Source organism: Cololabis saira, chromosome 10, assembly GCF_033807715.1.
Source record: "Cololabis saira isolate AMF1-May2022 chromosome 10, fColSai1.1, whole genome shotgun sequence".
NCBI classification, from domain to species: Eukaryota; Metazoa; Chordata; class Actinopteri; order Beloniformes; family Belonidae; genus Cololabis; species Cololabis saira.
Window position 1 is genome coordinate 2,949,532 of NC_084596.1, and position 17,419 is coordinate 2,966,950.

Here is a 17,419-nt window from a genome sequence, read left to right on the forward strand (position 1 = left end):
GGGTAGTTGATGGAGTGAGGGATCATGGGTAGTTGATGTGGGCGTGTGGACCATGTGGCTCTTTGCAGTAACACAGGAACCATTTGTGGCTCTTATCCTCTGACTGGTTGGCCACCCCTGATCTAATGTTTCACGTCCATCAGAACGATCTCCAACAGATTTAACATGCTGATTAGGTTCAACAAGGTTCAACTATAGACCCTTTTTCAGCCTACGTCACATAATGTTGCGCGCGCATCTTGGCAACAGAAGTGGCGTTGTTCTCCAGCATTTCTGACTGAAACAACTGGTTAGCAGTCATTTAACAAACTGTTCCCAGCATCAACATGTCTGGTTGTTACGTATACGGTTGTACGAATCGCTATTCCACCGGCGGACTCAAGTTTTATAGGATTCCGAGAGGATCACGACCATTTCAGAGCAACCGGTGCTCCTGCTGCGGCTCGTACCTTCAGGGACAGCGGGACATCGAAGTCTCTGGCCCGCAGGAACTTGAGGAGGAAGCGGTCGTAGAAGCCGGCGGGGTTTCCGGACCCGGGGGGGTCCCCGGGGACCCCGCTCCGCCCGCCGCCACAGGTTCTCCAGGGCCGGCCGGAGCCGCACCGGACCCTCCGGTAGCCGCTCCGGATCCTCCGGGAGCTCGGGATCCGCTGGCCGCTCATGACCCTCTCAGTCCGGGTTGGAGGCTCCGCAGCTCCGCGGTGAGGGGGAGGGACCCCCCGGGACGACAACCCATTTGGCCACCTGCTAACGTCTTCAACCCAATACTGGTACTGGGTAATACCAGTACTGGGTAATACCAGTACTGGGTAATACTGGTACTGGGTAATACCAGTACTGGGTAATATCGGTACTGGGTAATACCAGTACTGGGTAATACCGGTACTGGGTAATACTAGTACTGGGTAATACCAGTACTGGGTAATACTGGTACTGGGTAATACTGGTACTGGGTAATACTGGTACTGGGTAATACTGGTACTGGGTAATACCGGTACTGGGTAATACCAGTACTGGGTAATACTGGTACTGGGTAATACTGGTACTGGGTAATACTGGTACTGGGTAATACTGGTACTGGGTAATACCAGTACTGGGTAATACTGGTACTGGGTAATACTAGTACTGGGTAATACCGGTACTGGGTAATACTGGTACTGGGTAATACTGGTACTGGGTAATACTGGTACTGGGTAATACCAGTACTGGGTAATACTGGGTACTGGGTAATACCGGTACTGGGTAATACTGGTACTGGGTAATACTGGTACTGGGTAATACTAGTACTGGGTAATACCGGTACTGGGTAATACTGGGTACTGGGTAATACCGGTACTGGGTAATACTGGTACTGGGTAATACTGGTACTGGGTAATACTGGTACTGGGTAATACTAGTACTGGGTAATACCGGTACTGGGTAATACTGGGTACTGGGTAATACCGGTACTGGGTAATACCAGTACTGGGTAATACTGGTACTGGGTAATACTAGTACTGGGTAATACTGGGTACTGGGTAATACTAGTACTGGGTAATACTGGGTACTGGGTAATACTGGTACTGGGTAATACTGGTACTGGGTAATACCAGTACTGGGTAATACTGGTACTGGGTAATACTAGTACTGGGTAATACCGGTACTGGGTAATACCGGTACTGGGTAATACTGGTACTGGGTAATACTGGTACTGGGTAATACTAGTACTGGGTAATACTGGGTACTGGGTAATACTGGTACTGGGTAATACTGGTACTGGGTAATACTAGTACTGGGTAATACTGGGTACTGGGTAATACTGGTACTGGGTAATACCAGTACTGGGTAATACTGGTACTGGGTAATACTAGTACTGGGTAATACCGGTACTGGGTAATACCGGTACTGGGTAATACTGGTACTGGGTAATACTGGTACTGGGTAATACTAGTACTGGGTAATATCGGTACTGGGTAATACCAGTACTGGGCAATACCGGTACTGGGTAATACCAGTACTGGGTAATACCGGTACTGGGTAATACCGGTACTGGGTAATACCGGTACTGGGTAATACTGGTACTGGGTAATACTGGTACTGGGTAATACTAGTACTGGGTAATACTGGGTACTGGGTAATACTGGTACTGGGTAATACTGGTACTGGGTAATACTAGTACTGGGTAATACTGGGTACTGGGTAATACTGGTACTGGGTAATACCAGTACTGGGTAATACCAGTACTGGGTAATACTGGTACTGGGTAATACTGGTACTGGGTAATACCGGTACTGGGTAATACTAGTACTGGGTAATACTGGTACTGGGTAATACTGGTACTGGGTAATACCGGTACTGGGTAATACTAGTACTGGGTAATACTGGTACTGGGTAATACCGGTACTGGGTAATACTGGTACTGGGTAATACTAGTACTGGGTAATACTAGTACTGGGTAATACTGGTACTGGGTAATACCAGTACTGGGTAATACCGGTACTGGGTAATACCGGTACTGGGTAATACCGGTACTGGGTAATACCGGTACTGGGTAATACTGGTACTGGGTAATACTGGTACTGGGTAATACCGGTACTGGGTAATACCGGTACTGGGTAATACTGGTACTGGGCAATACCGGTACTGGGTAATACTAGTACTGGGTAATACTGGTACTGGGTAATACCGGTACTGGGCAATACCGGTACTGGGTAATACCGGTACTGGGTAATACCGGTACTGGGTAATACCGGTACTGGGTAATACCGGTACTGGGTAATACCGGTACTGGGTAATACTGGTACTGGGTAATACCGGTACTGGGTAATACCGGTACTGGGCAATACCGGTACTGGGTAATACCAGTACTGGGTAATACCAGTACTGGGTAATACTGGTACTGGGTAATACCAGTACTGGGTAATACCAGTACTGGGTAATACCGGTACTGGGTAATACCGGTACTGGGTAATACTAGTACTGGGTAATACTGGTACTGGGTAATACCGGTACTGGGTAATACCAGTACTGGGTAATACTGGTACTGGGTAATACTGGTACTGGGTAATACTGGTACTGGGTAATACTGGTACTGGGTAATACAAGTACTGGGTAATACCGGTACTGGGTAATACTGGTACTGGGTAATACTAGTACTGGGCAATACCGGTACTGGGCAATACCAGTACTGGGTAATACCAGTACTAGGTAATACTGGTACTGGGCAATACCAGTACTGGGCAATACCAGTACTGGGTAATACCGGTACTGGGTAATACCAGTACTGGGCAATACCAGTACTGGGCAATACCAGTACTGGGTAATACCGGTACTGGGTAATACCAGTACTGGGCAATACCAGTACTGGGCAATACCAGTACTGGGTAATACCAGTACTGGGTAATACTGGTACTGGGTAATACTAGTACTGGGTAATATCGGTACTGGGTAATACTGGTACTGGGTAATATCGGTACTGGGTAATACTGGTACTGGGTAATATCGGTACTGGGTAATACTGGTACTGGGTAATACTGGTACTGGGTAATACCGGTACCGGGAAATACCAGTACTGGGTAATACTGGTACTGGGTAATACCGGTACTGGGTAATACCGGGTACCGGGAAATACCGGGTACCCAAACCCTAACCGAAACCGCAGGGAAGAGAACCAGCATCTCTAAATCTGAGACCCTAATTCAACCAGAGAAGGATCAAATGTTTCTGCAAGTCAGAAATGATCAGCTGCCTCAAATGGAGAGTTCAGAAAACATATTTTTATGAGAAAAGCTTTGTGAACGGAGGATTTTATTTTATTTTATTCATTGATTTATTTCAGGATACTGTAACTGGTTATGAACCGGGTTCAGATGTTCCTCTGTTTCAGTGAGAGGATGAATCAGATGTTCCTCTGTTTCAGTGAGAGGATGAATCAGATGTTCCTCTGTTTCAGTGAGAGGATGAATCAGATGTTCCTCTGTTTCAGTGAGAGGATGAATCAGATGTTCCTCTGTTTCAGTGAGAGGATGAATCAGATGTTGCTCTGTTTCAGTGAGAGGATGAAGGCCATGGAGCAGCAGATCGCCAGCCTCACCGGGCTGGTGCACCAGGTCCTGTCCTTGGGTTCAGACGCTCCAGGACTCCAGGATCGTCTCAGGTCTGCAGCATTTCCCTCTACAGCCGCTCACTCATAAAACATCTGACATCTTTATCAGCATATCATACTTTTATCATACTTTATGTTTCAGGGAGCAGAATCTCCTGAACGGCCGAGCTGGTGAGTTGTTTTTTCTTTCTTAATTTTCACTTAAAACATAGTTCCTGTGCCCTGAAGTTGTTGAAAACTGATCCCGTTCCACTTCCAGGGGGGTCGGCCAGGACGCAGAGCCCTCCTGCTTGGATTGACAGCTCTGGCCCCGCCCCTCCGGCCCTCCAGGCCCCGCCCACAGGAAGTGGGGTGCAGCAGGGTCTGGAGTTGGTGAGGAGACGCCTGGATGAACTTCGGCTGGAGCTCAGCAGACTGAGGTGTTTACAGGTACATCCCAGCGAACGTCGGGCGACCCATGTGGGGCGACCCGTGTGGGGCGACCCGTGTGGGGCGACCCGTGTGGGGCGACCCGTGTCGGGCGACCCGTGTGGGGCGACCCGTGTGGGGCGACCCGTGTGGGGCGACCCCCGTTTCGGGCGACCCGTGTGGGGTGACCCGTGTGGGGCGACCCGCGTCGGGCGACCCGTGTGGGGCGACCCGTGTGGGGCGACCCGTGTGGGGCGACCCGTGTGGGGCGACCCGTGTGGGGCGACCCGTGTGGGGCGACCAGTGTGGGGCGACCCGTGTGGGGCGACCCGTGTGGGGCGACCCGTGTGGGGCGACCCGTGTCGGGCGACCCGCGTCGGGCGACCCGTGTGGGGCGACCCGTGTGGGGTTCTGGTCTTCCACTGCTGATGCAGATGTTCAGGGTCCACGGGAATCCTCTCCACCTGGATTTCTGATGCTGATTGACGACTCTCTCTTTCAGCCCTTGTGCTGTCTTTGGGTCAAGGGAGGGTGAAGGGAGAAAAGAAGGAATGAAGGAAGGGAGAAAAGATGGAAGGAAGGAAAGAAGGAAGTAAGGAAGAAAGGAGAAAAGAAGGAATGAAGGAAGGAAGTAGGAAAGGGAGTAAGGAAGGGAGAAAAGATGGAAGGGAGGAAAGAAGGAAGTAAGGAAGAAAGGAGAAAAGAAGGAATGAAGGAAGGGAGAAAAGATGGAAGGAAGGAAAGGAGGAAGTAAGGAAGAAAGGAGAAAAGAAGGAATGAAGGAAGGAAGTAGGAAAGGGAGTAAGGAAGGGAGAAAAGATGGAAGGAAGGGAGAAAGGACAAAATAAGGAAAGAAGGAATGAAGTAGGAAAGGGAGTAAGGAAGGGAGGAAAGAAGGGAGAAAAGATGGAAGGAAGGGAGAAAGGAAGGAAAGAATGGAGACTAGGAAAGAAAGAAGGGAGGGAATAAGGAAGGAATGGATAAAATAAGGAAAGAAGGAAGGAAAAGCAAAGAAGGTAATAAAGGAACAAATCACGAAAGGGAGGTAGGAAGAAAAAGGAGTAAAGGAGGGTAAAAAAGGAGGAAAAGAGGAAAGGAAGAAGGAAGGAGAGAGCAGGAGGAAAGAAAAAAGAAGAATTGGGTCATTTTGACCCAAAGACAGAACAAGGGTTAAAACTTTGGTAAAAGTTTGGTGAAGCTCTAAATGGCTCATTTTTAAACTAAATTATAAGATAAGATTCAGTTTTATTTACTGTGTTCCTCATTTTTATGAAAGCACAATGTCTAACGTTTGTCTGTTAGTTTTTGAGTAAAGTTTTCAATTATGCTGCTTCTCCTGTCAGTTAAACATCACTGACGTGAGTCTCAGACCTGCTACTTTGTGCTTCTGAACACAGTCCATTTTCAAAATTTTATGACCACGCCCATCATTTCTTGCATTCCTTCAGTCCACGCTGAAAAATATTGCGATGTTAGATTTAGCCCTCTATTCATCTACTATTTTAAATGTTTTTTGAAATGAGAAATTGAGACAATTTGTTTCTGTGCCTTTACTTTTATTTATTATTATTTTTTAATTATTATCAATCCAAAAATAGTGATTACAAAATTGATCAATTGGGGGGTGTAATTATGTTGACATTCATCCTGCAGTGGCAAATGAAATATTGAAATTAAATATTAATTTAAAATGGATAATATGGGATGTTGAGTATTTGACCTTTCAAAATAAACTACCCATGACATGAATTGCATTACACTTTGTGAACATTATACGATAAAGAGAAAAAGAAACAATTCTATCGCTTTATTTTATATTCATTCAGTCATTCCCCTTTATTTAACCAGGCAGGTCATTAAGAACATTCTTATTTACAATAACGGCCTGGCAAGAGAGCATTTTTCAACAAAGCAGCAGAAATGGACAGAACACCGGTTTGGTAGTTAGTTGGCCCCCAGGGTTAGGGTTAGGGTTTAGTTTAGGGGTTAGAGTTTGGTTTAGGGGTTAGAGTTAAGGTTTAGGGGTTAGGGCCAGGGATCGGAGATTGGGGTTAGGGTTTGGTTTAGGGGTTAGGGCCAGGGGTCGGAGATTGGGGTTAGGGTTTGGTTTAGGGGTTAGGGTTTCGTTTAGGGGTTAGGGCCAGGGGTCGGAGGTTAGGGTTAGAGTTTGGTTTAGGGGCTAGGGCCAGGGGTCGGAGGTTGGGGTTAGGGTTTGGTTTAGGGGTTAGGGCCAGGGGTCGGAGGTTGGGGTTAGAGTTAAGGTTTAGGATTAACCCGCTCAGAAGCTAAAACACATGTGTGTTCCAGCTGTCACACCTGGAGAGCGTGGGTTCGATGCTGCGGATGGCGGGCCAGGAGCTGGTGGTGCTGCTCTGGGATTGGCTGGTTCAGTCCCAGCAGACGGAGGAGAGGCGGAGACTTGAGGTGGAAGACGACATTGCCCACTACCTTACGCAGGAGGAGAGGATCCTCTCCCAGCTCAGGTACATTTACCTGTTTACGGAGAGGTCTGGGTTGGGTTAGGGTTAGAGTACCCCCTTACTCCCCTGTAACAGGGTTAGGGTAGCCCCTTACTCCTGTGTGACAGGGTTAGGGTTAGGGTACCCCCTTACTCTCCTGTGTTAGGGTTAGGGTAACCCCTTACTCCCCTGTGTTAGGGTTAGGGTTAGGGTAACCCCTTACTCCCCTGTGTTAGGGTTAGGGTTAGGGAACCCCCTTACTCCCCTGTGTTAGGGTTAGGGTTAGGGTACCCCCCTTACTCCCCTGTAACAGGGTTAGGGTTAGGGTACCCCCTTACTCCCCTGTGACAGGGTTAAGGTTAGGGTACCCCCTTACTCCCGTGTAACATGGTTAGGGTTAGAGTACCCCCTTACTCCCCTGTAACAGGGTTAGAACCAGCAGAACCAGCAGGTCTCTCATGTGGTTGCGTTCCTCCACAGGGAGCTGGAGGACTTCGTGGCTCGGCGGCGGGGCCCGGCCCAGGTCACCCTGGCAGAGGTGGAGGAGGCCGCCGTGGGGCTGCAGCGGGTCGGGGAGCGCCTGGTGGTGCTCAGAGGTGCAGTGATGGGTGCTGGGTCTCTGGTGGGTGACGTGGTTGAAGGTGACGTGGTTGACGGTGACTCTACTCCATCCTCAGGTGACCTGCCCCCCCTGCAGAGGAAGATGCGCTCGGCGCTGAGGCTGGAGCTGGAGGTGGTTCGCTTCCTGGGGGAGGAGCCTCCCAAGATGGACGCCATGCTGAAGAGAGTCCGGGGTCTGATGGAGACGCTGGGCGGCCTGCGCAGGTAACACCCCCCCCCCCTAACCCCAACCCTAATGCTGGATTCACACTGAAAGCGTCAAAAACCGCCTGACGCCTGCATCGCGCTGCTTGGTAGATTCGCACTATAATCTGTCGACGCCTGCAGTGGGCGTGGCTTTCAAGCTGCGCTGCAGAACTGGAGGGAACAAAGTGCATATATTCTACACATATCTATATATAGCTGCACATCTTCAGTTTCCTATTTCACCATACATCACACTTTGGGAAGCCTTCTTTATATTTTACGGGTATTTCCGTGTAGATAAGAGAGAGTTTGATGCTCCTTAACAAGTTTGGTCCCGGATCAACATCAACCATCATCGTTGGTCCCGGTGAAGCTGCAGTCTGTCTGCGGTGAACACTGACACACCGGGTCGGAGCAGATTTGGTCATATTGTTTAAACTGTGTTTTGTGATTAATAAGCACGGTTTTTAATTATTTTACTTTGGATCAATGTAGCAAATAAAATAGTTCGGACCATCCAGCCCCTCAACCATCAGTTACGTGTTTCACATTCAGAGTTCAGGTAAAAACATTTAGTTCGGGTAAAAACGGCAGTCAAATCAGCAAAAATGTCAGTTTGCTGGATGAAATATATTAATTCCTGATAAAATAAGTTCGTTAGTGACAGCTCTGCTCATGTACGCATGTGAATGAGTGTACGTTTGTGTGTACATGAACGTACATTCGGTACAACGTACCAAATCTGCATTGAGGCTTCTTGCTTTGGGAATCCCGGTCTGTGATTGGACGCTGCCTGTGCGTCGCCGCTGTTTATTTGCATAAAGTTGAGATTTTTCAACTTCAAATTGATGCTCTGGACGCCTCCGACGCCTCCGATGCATCTGATGCCTCTCGCAGCAGCTTTCATATAAAATGAATGGCAGCCGGAACACCTATGATGCCTGTGGTGCTTTCAGTGTGAATCCAGTCCTAATCCTAACCCTAAACACCTGACCACAGTCCAGTCCTAACCCTAACCCTAACCACCTGACCGCAGTCCAGTCCTAACCCTAACCTTAACCCTAAACACCTGACCACAGTCCAGTCCTAACCCTAAACACCTGACCACAGTCCAGTCCTAACTCTAACCATAAACACCTGACCACAGTCCAGTCCTAACCCTAAACACCTGACCACAGTCCAGTCCTAACCCTAACCCTAACCCTAAACACTTGACTACAGTCCAGTCCTAACCCTAACCCTAAACACCTAACCACAGTCCAGTCCTAACCCTAACCCTAAACACCTGACCACAGTCCAGTCCTAACCCTAACCCTAAACACCTGACCACAGTCCAGTCCTAACCCTAACCCTAAACACCTGACCACAGTCCAGTCCTAACCCTAACCCTAACCCTAAACACCTGACCACAGTCCAGTCCTAACCCTAACCCTAAACACCTGACCACAGTCCAGTCCTAACCCTAACCTTAACCCTAAACACCTGACCACAGTCCAGTCCTAACCCTAAACACCTGACCACAGTCCAGTCCTAACTCTAACCATAAACACCTGACCACAGTCCAGTCCTAACCCTAAACACCTGACCACAGTCCAGTCCTAACCCTAACCCTAACCCTAAACACCTGACTACAGTCCAGTCCTAACCCTAACCCTAAACACCTGACCACAGTCCAGTCCTAACCCTAACCCTAAACACCTGACCACAGTCCAGTCCTAACCCTAACTCTAACCCTAACCCTAAACACCTGACCCCAGTCCAGTCCAGTCCTAACCCTAACCCTAAACACCTGACCCCAGTCCAGTCCTAACCCTAACCCTAAACACCTGACCACAGTCCGGTCCTAACCCTAACCCTAAACACCTGACCACAGTCCAGTCCTAACCCTAACCCTAAACACCTGACCACAGTCCAGTCCTAACCCTAACCCTAAACACCTGACCACAGTCCAGTCCTAACCCTAACCCTAAACACCTGACCACAGTCCAGTCCTAACCCTAACCCTAAACACCTGACCACAGTCCAGTCCTAACCCTAACCCTAAACACCTGACCACAGTCCAGTCCTAACCCTAACCCTAAACACCTGACCACAGTCCAGTCCTAACCCTAACCCTAACCCTAAAAACCTGACCACAGTCCAGTCCTAACCCTAACCCTAAACACCTGACCACAGTGCAGTACTAACCCTAACCCTAACCCTAAACACCTGACCACAGTCCAGTCCTAACCCTAAACACCTGACCACAGTCCAGTCCTAACCCTAACCCTAACCCTAAACACCTGACCACAGTCCAGTCCTAACCCTAACCCTAAACACCTGACCACAGTCTAGTCCTAACCCTAACCCTAACCCTAAACACCTGACCACAGTCCAGTCCTAACCCTAACCCTAACCCTAAACATCTGACCACAGTCCAGTCCTAACCCTAACCCTAAACACCTGACCACAGTCCAGGCCTAACCCTAACTCTAACCCTAACCCTAACCCTAAACACCTGACCAGGGTCCAGTCCTAACCCTAACCCTAAACACCTGACCACAGTCCAGTCCTGACCCTAACCCTAACCCTAAACACCTGACCACAGTCCAGTCCAGATGAACCGGCCTGACGGGGACCTGACGCTCTGCTCTTCTCTCTCCAGACAGGTGCTCCCCCCCGGGACGGAGCCTCAAAGGGCCCAACAACAGGGTCCTCCCAAGACCTGGACTCCCCAGGACCCCCCCACACCCTCACCTCCATCTCCTGCCTCCCTGAGACAGGCGGGGGTCAGTGTGGTTCCCCTCCCCCTCAGGACAGTCCCCCATGGAAGGGCCTCTCCAGCAGCAGAGGTAGGAACCCCTGACCTCCACAGGGGGCCGCTCAGGACCTCCAGTCCTGGTCCTGGTCCTCCTCAGGACCTCCAGTCCTGGTCCTGGTCCTCCTCAGAACCTCCAGTCCTGGTCCTGGTCCTCATAATTGTAAATGTATTAATGGATAGCCCCTTGAAATGAATCATCTCGTTTTCGAGGGGGTCCAACAGATCTGTTCTGGTCAGAGGTGTCTTCAGTATTCACATTCATTACTCAGGTAGAAGTATAGATACTACAGTTTAAAAATACTCCTGTAGAAGTTGAAGTATCAACTCAAGTTTTTTACTCAAGTAAAAGTATACAAGTACTGGTTTCAAAACTACTTAAAGTATAAAAGTAAAAGTAATGTAAGGGGGAAAAAGGCCATTAAGGACAAAAGCCATTGAAAATGAATGTATCTTAGTATAATGTAAATATATTAAAGAACCATATATGTGTACTATTGAGCATTAACATGTGTTTCAGAGAGCAGCAGATATGATGACTAGTTGTCTATAAGTATTGTAATGGTGCAACAAGTCAAACGTTCATGTTCATGTTATCATTTATCCTAACCTTTATTGGAATGTACATCCAAGTTTAGTTGCAGGAATCTGAGGGAACGGATGTAAGAACAAAACTGGACAAGAACATTTGAAACAACCACAACCACATTCACTCTATCCGGATGGAGCAATTTAACTAGGGCTGTGTAACAATATATCGCGCCACGAAATTTTGCGATACAAAAACGTCACGATACGTGTCGTGGAGGTGACAAAGTGTATGGTGATATTGGGTTATTAATATTAATCTATTGTGTTGACTACCGTATTGGCCCGAATATAAGACGACCCTCTTTTTCAAGACTCAAGTTTGAAAAAAGACTTTTTGAACACCAAATTCAATTCCCATACAGAAGTTATTTTGCCTGATTCAAATCATCATCTTGAAGTTTGCATCATAACTCCTCAGCTGCCGGTTCACCTGCCGATCTTCCACCCACTTTTCTCGTTTCTCCATCTTCTCTTATCTCTTCTCTTATTTTCTTCTCTTTTCTTTCTTAGTGCTATTTTTTATTTTTCTTCTTTGTGACCGGGGTTGGCTTTGGCCTGGGGAGTTAAGTTCAGCATTCACTTTAAAGATATCTGGCGCCATCTAGTGTTGTGAATGGGTATAACGTCTAGACCCCGAATGTAAGACGACCCCCATTTCAGTCTTATTTCAATGCAAAAAACACGTCTTATATTCAGGCCAATACTGTAGTAACGCGCAGCGTATTTGTGCCGACCGCTCCTCGACCCGCGGACCAAAATCTTCCTCCGCTCAGAAGAAAGTAGTCCGGTTTTGCGGTCCCGTTTTGAGCTCTGAACTTTTACTGATGTAAGGCTGGTGTAGAGTTAAGCCTTACCTTATTAAATTAAACCTTTTTGGGGTGGTGAGTAGGATAAACACGGGGACAACTTCTGCTGAGTTCCAGTGTACTTTAATGTCCCTCAACAGTGTAGGATTTTAGAACATCAACACAGCACCTAGTGCCGTACTGTGGCGTATCACTCCGCCCAATCTAAAACAGACTAATCACTACAGATAAACTGACTAGTGTCATTATAGTCCCTGATTTACATCAGAATATAAATAATATATTTATAAAATAATGAACCCTGAATTACCAAAATAACCTTCTTAACAAAAATAAATCTCCTATTACACTTATAAGGTGAGCATGAATCAATCTTTTTTATGATGTAAAATTGTATGTATTTATTTACTTTAATTTATTTAATTTTAGTTGTTAAAAGTCAAATCATACATGAGAGAAACTATTCAGTTTGTGGCAAAATATTTGTACAAACTGTAACAACAGGGCAAACACACAGTATTGTTTTGTATTTTGTGTCTTTCAAATAAAAGACCATTTTTTCCAGTCATATGTTCCTCATTCAAGGTTGTTAAAAAAATACTGCTATAATATCGTATCGTTATCGTGACCTCAATATCGTGTATCGTACCGTATCGTGAGATTAGTGTATCGTTACATGCCTAAATTTAACTGGATATTTGTTTTTTAAAGGCCGAAATGAAATGGAGTAAAGAGGCTGTTTTTAAAATGTAAGGAGTAAAAAGTTAAAATAATTGCGTGAAAATGTAAGGAGTAAAAGTAAAAAGTCGTCTGAAAAATAATTACTCCAGTGAAGTATAGATAACCAAAATTTCTACTTAAGTAAGGTAACAAAGTATTTGTACTTCGTTACTCACTAATGATCGTTACCGGTTTAACCCCGTCCTCCTCCTGTCCTCTGCAGGCCTCTCCAGGTCCAGAAGGGTCCGGCGGTAGGAACCAGAACCAGAACCAGAACCAGGACCAGGACCAGGACCGGAGCAGAACTGAGTCCAGTCCAGGGACTGTTCCAGTCCTCCATGAGAGCTCCCTGCCCCCCCTGGGTGGTTCTGACCCGGTCTCTGGACCTTCAGCCTCCACAGAGTCCAGATCAGAGCTGGACTCAGGTCTGGACCCCCTGCAAGGTAGGCCCGCCGGACCTGTGCAGATGGATCCATTCATGGCGCCATTCAAAGCGGATGGGAAAATGTCGAGAAAAAAGACAAAATTCACCTTTTTTCTGAGTCACGTATCTTTCTCATACTTGCACGTAGAACTGTCATTCAAACTTCAAAACGGAGGAAAACTTCTGTTCTCTATCCAAACCCGAAACTGTTTTTTCCTAAGATGTACACTTTTCAAGATATGAGCGCTCAAGCGAGGACTGGAAATAATTTTTTTGTCAAATTTAGAGTGAAGCTCAAATTTTTTAGAGTGAGAGAAACAGTCAAAAAATAACCTCATTTTTTATTTGTAACTCGGGCTCACGGCCAAACCGTAAAAGGTAGGGGTGTGAATCTCTCCCTTACAAGACGATGCAATACGTATCCGATATATGGGCTCCGATGCGATTCAGCGACGATACATTTTATAGACCACACGATTCGATCCGATACGATTTGGTACAATTTCGATGCAATTCGATTTTGTGGAATTTGATGCAATGTCATGCGATTCGATACGATGCGATCTGATATATTAATACATTTTTCAAAACTTTTCATTAAAAAGCTCAAGCAAGTAACAAATTGATATTATCTCATAAAGGACTATGGGAAAACAAAATAAAAAATACCTTTGTAAAGAAAGGCGGATGTCTGGATGACAAATGAATCATGTCATGTTTATTATTCCAATACTAAACAGTAAACACCAACATGAATACAAATACAAAACTATAAACTACTGTACTATACATTCTGACATGGAATGGAAGTCTCTGTCTCACACACCTATTTCTAAGAGATTCACTTTGGCAGGTACTTACTTTGTCAGGTGGAGAAATATGAAATATAAAGGTCTAGAAAATAAGGCTTAGCCCTCTTCTGGCTTCAGTACAGTGCAAAATTATTGTACTTTGCAAAGCTCCAAACTAACAATGAAAATCTCCTCAAAATTCCTCAACAATGCCACAAATCAGATCACAAAATTAAACTATAAAATGAGCCTGCTGTTATGTCAAAATCAATTTCATACCTTACAAATGGCCATAGTTTTGTCCAGTTTTCCTCCCTTTTTATAAAATCCAAACGTCTTCCAAACAAAAGATTTAAGATGTGTTCCTCCACAGTATATTTGTTCTCCGTTATCGTCTGCCATGATGCTCAATGCTGCAGCCAGCCTGTGTTTACGTTCGCTCATGTGTCGCACATTTTACAGCGTCATGCCGTGGTGATATGCGGGCGCCGGTGTCCTGCGCCGGAAGTAGGAAAGGAGCAGATCTCCAAGCTCACAACCTGCCTAAATGCAACGCACTGTGGGCTTGTAGATCTGCATTTTTACCGCAGTTACTCGGTGCATCGATTCCCAACGCTAGGACCGAACCAACGTCCCGTTTATGCTTTATTTGGTCCGATACAGTTCAACGTGCACCGATGTAGTCGCATCGTTGGTGTTAAACACCGATTAACGATGCATATCAATATTTATTGACACTCCTAGTAAAAGGTAGACGGATCATTTTTGGTCAGAATGTAGACATACGTTTTGGGATTCATAAAATGTGACTTTGACAGGCGGGGTATGCGCCAAATTCAAACGGGGGGGCTAACAGCCACGCAAATTCCTGCTAGAACCGGCTCTCCCTCAGGTTTTACTGACACGCAGCATCGATTTATTTAGACCACTCACTAATAATTCACAAATCATTTAAAAACACAAATACAGATAACAATCAATTGAGGTAAGTTTGTAAAATGGGACTCCCCAGAAGTTACTGTAGCTGTAGTAGGGGCCCAGTCACAGCAAAACTACTATAAATTCATGAACTAGTAGACTATAGTATTCTGCAAATTATGTTTAAAGTAGGGATGGTATGGACTAAAAAATGTATCACGATAATTTCTGGCATTTATCCCGATAACGATAAAAATGACGATAAAAAAATACTAATTCAACTCCACCTTTGTAACTATAAATCTATCACCACATTCAGTCTTTGGAGCCAAATCACTGCTCTAAAAGATACTAAATACTAAACTACACCAATTAAATTGAATTGATAAAAGATCCCCGTTCCACCATGTTTGTTACACAAAAACGTATCAACGGGAATTTATCCTTCTTTCTTTCTTTCTTTCTTTCTTTCTTTCTTTCTTTCTTTCTTTCTTTCTTTCTTTCTTTCTTTCTTTCTTTCTTTCTTTCTTTCTTTCTTTCTTTCTTTCATTCTGGCTCATTTCTTCCTTCCTTCCGTCATCAACGAGAATTTATCGTTTTTACCTCGAGATGACAAATTCTTACCGTGGAGAATTTTTTTGACGGTTTATCGTGAACGGTAAAATATCACAGATTCCTAGTTTAAAGCTCATAAATAACTTTTACCAATCAACATTCAGAAAAGATTTGAAAAAAGAGAAAGCAAGTGTAACTTAAAAGGAACAGAGATTTAAAAAAAAAAAACAAGATTCAGGACTAAATTGATGGAACGTTGTGTTTCTGTGAAAGGAATCAGTTTATGGAACAATCTGAATAAAGAAAACAAAGAATCCAAATCAAACATTACATTCAAAAGAACAATTAAAGCCTGTATGTTAAGTAAATATAATGAAATATTCGGTTCGGTACAGTTCTGAAAACAGGTCCACAGATGTTCGTGGGAGAGGGGAGGGTTAGTGTTAGTGGGAGTCACCTTGTTTACATTCCATCAGGGAGATTGTGACCAGTGCGATCGGCCAAAACCGCCCTGTCACGGCCAGATTATAGAATCAACAATTATATTGCAAAAACATCAGGTGATTGACAGGTTCCACCGTTGTGATTGACAGGTTCCATCGTTGTGATTGACAGGTTTCATTTTGGTGATTGACAGGTTCCATCGTTGTGATTGACAGGTGTTTGTATTTATAAATCTTACGTAAAAGGATTAAAATAAATTGAATAATTTAACTTTTATTTGAAATTATTAACATTATCTGCACTTTTGTTTAACTGATAACAAAACAGATCGTCCTCCACCCACCGTAGATGATCCTTCAGCAGCGTCTCCAGTGGAAAACCGCTCCAACGTGGACGGAGTCAGGAACCAGAGTCCAGACGGGTCCAACAGGTCCAACAGGTCTCCTCCTCAGAGGTCAGCGGGTCACAGAGCATCAGACTCCAGAAACCACCAGAGAATGTTCTGATTTCATTTCTGTCTCTTCAGAATCCATGCTGCCACAGGACTGACCTCCACCCCGTCAGGAGGACCGACCTCCACCCCGTCAGGAGGACCGACCTCCACCCCGTCAGGAGGACCGACCTCCACCCCGTCAGGAGGACCGACCTCCACCCCGTCAGGAGGACCGACCTCCACCCCGTCAGGAGGACCGACCTCCACCCCGTCAGGAGGACTGACCTCCACCCCGTCAGGAGGACCGACCTCCACCCCGTCAGGAGGACCGACCTCCACCCCGTCAGGAGGAGGACTGGTCTCCAGCTGCCAGGAAGAACCTGCTGGGTCTCAGGTAGGAGATTCCAGAAGGTGAACACCTGAGTACCAACCAGAAGGGTGTGCATCTACTCAAAAATCAGATCATGTCTCCAAATGGCAGGATGGCTATTGCTGTCGCTAGTATGTCTGCCTTGCATCTGGAGAAACCTTCAATACTGATGGAGGCATGACAGTGCAGCCCTATCTACAGATATGGGCCTTCTGGTGGTAGAATCAGATAGTAAAATCCGATTGACCAATCAGCGCTTCCCAGAATGCACCACAGGGAGGTTTCTGTATTAGCAGCCCGTCTGATTGGTTGGCCAGCTGAGGACTATAGTCCCTCCTAGGGGTGGGTATTGGGAAGGACCTCACGATACGATACGCATCACGATACTTGAGCCACGATACAAATTGCGATATCCCAATATATCGCGATATTCTACATAGTTCACCGAAAAGTTTTTAAATGCATTACACATCTTAAAATCCAAGTTGTATATATGTACATCAATGTAATTCAAACTTTCCATTTTAATATGCAACATATTTGCATGAAAAAACACACTGAAACACAATAAAAAGTGCAGTGTGCATTATTCTTAGATACAAAATACTCAAAATAAAATGCAGTGTCTCACCCACACTGAAATTGAAATCACTAAAATACAGTACAGCTAGGGGTGGGCAAAGATATTGATACGGCAATATATCGCGATACATACATTGAATATCGATATCGTATCGGGAGACTATGTATCGCGATATATTGCCGTATCAATATTTTTGCCCACCCCTAGTCCCTCCGGTGTGTCCTGGGTC

The 17,419-nt window shown here is 45.8% G+C and overlaps 1 protein-coding gene across 1 annotated transcript in view; it reads left to right on the forward strand.

Annotated features, from left to right (window-relative positions):
* Positions 1-17,419, forward strand: part of LOC133451747 (sickle tail protein homolog) — a gene marked incomplete at its 3' end in the record, with an annotated part of 30,143 nt that overhangs the window by 8,356 nt on the left and 4,368 nt on the right. Inside the window, exons 7-16 of the mRNA XM_061730888.1 lie at positions 4,031-4,135; positions 4,227-4,255; positions 4,344-4,513; positions 6,800-6,975; positions 7,432-7,547; positions 7,629-7,776; positions 10,403-10,589; positions 12,896-13,115; positions 16,153-16,258; positions 16,331-16,631. Of these exons, the coding sequence (XP_061586872.1) occupies positions 4,031-4,135; positions 4,227-4,255; positions 4,344-4,513; positions 6,800-6,975; positions 7,432-7,547; positions 7,629-7,776; positions 10,403-10,589; positions 12,896-13,115; positions 16,153-16,258; positions 16,331-16,631 (1,558 nt within the window). The remainder of the gene's footprint in view (positions 1-4,030; positions 4,136-4,226; positions 4,256-4,343; positions 4,514-6,799; positions 6,976-7,431; positions 7,548-7,628; positions 7,777-10,402; positions 10,590-12,895; positions 13,116-16,152; positions 16,259-16,330; positions 16,632-17,419) is intronic.